Raw genomic sequence first — 5000 nt, 5'->3', positions numbered from 1 at the left:
ACACTGTATGTTTATAGTTTGTACAAGAAAGAGCATGTCTAGTTACCATGCCGACCCTAAACTTAAATTGTCTGCCCATCCACGGGAAAAAGAGCATTTGGCATTACCAACAAGAAAAACTAAACACAGTATAAATATAAATACTGATCAAATATAAACACAGTATAAATATAAACACTGGCTGAGTCTTACAGAAATAATACATAGGGCAACCCAGAACTGTCACATACATGAAGTCCATTATGTTGGTGGATAATCTAAGGTAATGGTTAATCTAATTTACACAGTTCTCACCTTTAATCCAATACCTCTAATTTTGCAATGAAGTTAAAGTCAAATGTAGTTGAGAAGAAAATAGCGCTTGTACCGCAGCAATTAGCACTGGGAGACCACACACACACACACACACACACACACACGCACACACACACACACACACACACACTGCATCATGTTGTTAAGGAGTCTTCAGTGGTCGTGATCAGATGGGTGCCACTGCTATTCTGAGCTATGGCAAACACTTTGGTCCATTTTTAGAGATGACGGTACGTCTTAGAAAGCAGGCAAGCCTTGAGGATCAAACTTCACAGTCAGTGAAGAAGACCACTGTCCAGCTGTTCAACCAGCCAATCGCTGTACAGCAGATCAACCAGCCAATCGCTGTACAGCAGATCAGCCAGCCAATCACTGTACAGCAGATCAACCAGCCAATCACTGTCCAACTGCTCAACCAGCCAATTGCTGTACAGCAGATCAACCAGCCAATCACTGTACAGCAGATCAACCAGCCAATCACTGTCCAATTACTTAACCAAACAATCACTGTCCAGCTGCTCAACCAGCCAATCACTGTACAGCTGCTCAACGAGCCAATCACTGTACAGCTGCTCAACCAGCCAATCACTGTACAGCTGATCAATCAGCCAATCACTGTACAGCTGCTCAACCAGCCAATCACTGTACAGCTGCTCAACCAACCAAAGAAACGTTATCAACATTGTAGGTCACATTTAGACACTGGAGAGCTTAACAAGCAGCAACCCTCCTGATACACCACATACACTTCAGTATATATTACACATATATTATATAAATGACTAAAGAATACTGCTACTGACACAAATACCCATTCACCTGTGTGTCATAGACACAGACCACCACTAGGGGGCGTAGAGCAGAGTGGGTGGACAGACAGCACAAGAGGGGGCAAAACCTCCATCAGCACAGCAGTGTGGAGCGAATGATGAATGACCAGTGAATGAAGACTGAACAGCACACAGGCCTCGGACCAGATCACAATCAATCACCTCCATCACCAGCAGAGGGCGCTGTAGCTGGCACTGCTGTAGCTTGGTCTAAAACTAATAAACACTAATGTCAGGGACAGGAAGTGGGGCGCTCGAAGACAAGAAGACATTACCAAGGGAGGCTGATATCTATTAGTGCAATTACGTGTGTCCAATAGGGGCAGCGTGAAAGGAGCCAGTGTAGCGTTAGAAGCACCTCACCCAGACACGTCGCACGGTTTCATCCCAGTCTCAAACTCACCAGACAAACATAACACGTGTGTGAACTCAGTTCAGTAAGTGAGGAGCACGAGCGCGAGACAGACACCACCAGGAGGGGGCGCCACCTCTCCTCACTCTGAGCATGAGCCGGTCAGCAATGCGACTTGCTCAAATACAGCATTTCTGACACGCTGTGAAACGCACTACGGTGTCCAATATTGCAGATATGGCTGCTGGTTTTTCAAAACCAACGTACTGGAGAAATCAGGCAACACAACAGGAAATAGATTACTGTTTCATACACACCTTACAGTACATATACTGACAACCTACATGTGCTTGCATTAGACATACAGCACTTATAAAAGCTGCACTGCAGTCTGATACTATAAAGGCTATAACCCATGACTTAATTAATGTTAATTACCGAGTCAACATGAATGTTCAGGAAAATATTAAATCTAGAACATACAGAGCCTAAGTAATACTGTTCTCTCTCCCAGACAGACACACACATTCACACACACATTCACACACAATTTTAATGAAGAGTGGAGGAGCATATTATTATTATCACCACCGTGAGTCATAGCTGTCATCAAGAGGCTAAAATAACTCGGAGAAGGACAGAGAGGCGATGAGATGGACAGAGATGGAAATGCAGGCAGAGAGAAAGTGAAAGAGTGAGAGAGAAAGAGTGAGAAAGAAAGAGAGAGAAAGAGTAAGAGAAAGTGAGAAGGTCCAGTTTTGTTCATGAGTAGAGGAACATGGTAAATTCACTGATGACCACATGTATAATATAATCATTCATGAAAAGGTATTTATATTATACACGTGTCGAATACATCAGCCACTTACAGGAGCTGATGGACACGCAGGTACGTCGCGCTCACCTGGATGACCTCGGTGGTGACCTCCTGTTTGCTGAATCTGTATATGATGACGTGTGCGGACACGCCGGTCACGGCCAACATTCGGCTGTCCGGACACCAGGACAAGAGCTGGACGGCGAATGGGTCCTCGTCTACGATCTCCGTGCTCGGCCTATCGTCCTTACTGCGGGACTTCTCAAACACCTTGGCTGTCTTCAGCTTGTACAGCACCTGGAGCATTACTGAGCATCATGGGAAATGGAGTCCAGGTTTAACACGTTACCAGGGAGACACGTCCACTATTTATCATGCGTGTGGAGGATTATTAATTGGGTCAAAGGTGACACAGTGCATACGTGTACAGTACATACACCTGAATGGGCTCAAATGTGCAATTCAAGTACTACTAAAGAAAAAGACTCAGACTAATAGAGCCATTTTATCTTAGCAAGATTATTGCTTCGTACCTAATTAGTCTTCATATTTCTATGTCTGAAGTGCAAATCTATGTTAATTAAATCTTTTCATAATTAAATGTATTGTGTGCAAAGCCAGTTGGTTGTTAGAAGGTAGCCTTTGCTTATTTAGCATATCTATACAATAAGATCATTAATAATCTGCCATACTGAGCTTCAAGCAACAAGATAAATATGAGGAAACAGCTAGAGTTGTGGGATTAGTAGTTTATCATGATTATGGCTAAAATGGGACTAAATGACGTTTAGGGGTCAGTCAGCTGCTGGGGTATGTCCCTCTGTGAGGACCAGAGCCAAACACAGGCACGCAGGGATTTTACATCACACAGAAAGAAGACATCCATGACACAACCAGGACGATCCCCAGTGGGAACTTTAATCATGGACATTAACCTGCAGCAAGGGAAGACGTCCCGATGTCTCCCCTCACAGCGAAGACAAAACACGCCGTGTGAAGAGGCTGCGTTCACAGGACTCGTGAGGACGGGAGCTTTAATTAGCCCACATTCAGGCAGAATTACTAATGGAAGCTCACAGCTCTGCCTCCGTTCTCTGGAGGAGGGAGACGTCTACTGCGTTGACTCATACAGGTGGCCCTCGCAACGGCACTTGTGAAGCCGCCATCCTGTCTTTGTCTGCCTGAAGTCTGGCCCTGTCAGGACGGCTAAAGACCACTTGGGTATTCCACAGCACGGATGGTCCAGTTCACCAGCTCTGTGTGTAGAAGAGACCAACCACTAAACCACTAAAACCACCACCACACCAACCAGCACCCCAACCTGATCGTCATGGGTGGAGTGGAGTGTAGATCGGTGTAGAGTGGCTTTGTGCACTTGTGCTCTGAATGGTTTGGAATTATTGAGATACCAGTGAACCCAGGACACCATGTCAGACCACTGATCTGCTTCAACACTTCTGTGTTCATACTGAGCTACCATCTCACCTCTCACCTCTCACCTCTCCCCTCTCACCTCTCACCTCTCCCCTCTTACAACTCTCCCCTCTCACCTTCCATCCATTACACGATGTTCCACAGAGCAGTCACTTCACCTGTAAGTCACTCCCTCTCTCAGTATGCACACAACCATGTACGCATGCCCCAACACACACACACACACACTCCCTCTCTCAGTACGCACACAACCATATACACATGCCCCAACACACACACACACACACACACACACACACACACACACACACACACACACACACACACACACACACACACACTCTCTCTCTCTCTCTCTCTCTCTCTCTCTCAGTACGCTGCCTCTTTATAAGACTCACTGGACGCTGCTTTAATGATCTTGTGACACGCATCATTGCAATAATAATAATATTACACTACTATCATGACGCCGTCTGCTGGACACACAACGGTCCCTGTGTTCAATGTGTCGTCTCTACTGTTGTGGGCTAATTGGCATACAATTACATTGTAGAGAATATATACTGGGCAGCATGGTGGTTTGGTGGTTAGCACGTTTGCCTCTCAGCACTGGGGTCTTGGGTTCAAGTCCCTATCTGAGTGGAGTTTCCATGTTCTCCCCGTGTCTGTGTGGGTTTCCTCCGGGATCTCCGGTTTCCTCCCACAGTCCAAAAACATGGAGGTTTGGTGAATTTGGCATTCCCTGATTCCCTGACAAATTCTCCCCGAGTGTGTCTGTGTGTTTTCATGTTCAATAAAAGCAGTTGTCTGAGGGTGTGTGCGTCAAAATCTAATGAATTTATGCAGCACTTTTTACAACACGTGGAGGTCAGACCCAGTACAGGTGGAGCTGAAACCCAGTACAGGTGGAGGTTATACCCAGTACGGGTGGAGGTTATACCCAGTACAGGTGGAGGTCATACCCAGTATGGGTGGAGGTTATACCCAGTACAGGTGGAGGTTATACCCAGTATGGATGGAGATCAGACCCGGTACGGGTGGAGGTTATACCCAGTACGGGTGGAAATCAGACCCGATATGGGTGGAGGTTATACCCAGTACGGGTGGAGATCAGACCCGGTACGGGTGGAGGTTATACCCAGTACGGGTGGAGGTCAGACCTAGTACGGGTGGAGGTTATACCCAGTACAGGTGGAGGTTATACCCGGTACGGGTGGAGATCAGACCCAGTACGGGTGGAGGTCATACCCAG

The 5000-nt window shown here is 46.4% G+C and overlaps 1 protein-coding gene across 1 annotated transcript in view; it reads right to left on the bottom strand.

The window, feature by feature from the left end:
* stxbp5a (syntaxin binding protein 5a (tomosyn)) overlaps window positions 1-5000 on the bottom strand; it is a 43237-nt gene that overhangs the window by 19244 nt on the left and 18993 nt on the right. The window contains exon 11 of the mRNA XM_076988051.1: window positions 2402-2622. Within this exon, the coding sequence (XP_076844166.1) occupies window positions 2402-2622 (221 nt within the window). The remainder of the gene's footprint in view (window positions 1-2401; window positions 2623-5000) is intronic.

Source organism: Brachyhypopomus gauderio, unplaced genomic scaffold, assembly GCF_052324685.1.
Source record: "Brachyhypopomus gauderio isolate BG-103 unplaced genomic scaffold, BGAUD_0.2 sc60, whole genome shotgun sequence".
Taxonomy (NCBI): domain Eukaryota; kingdom Metazoa; phylum Chordata; class Actinopteri; order Gymnotiformes; family Hypopomidae; genus Brachyhypopomus; species Brachyhypopomus gauderio.
This window is presented reverse-complemented; position numbering and strand designations above follow the sequence as displayed.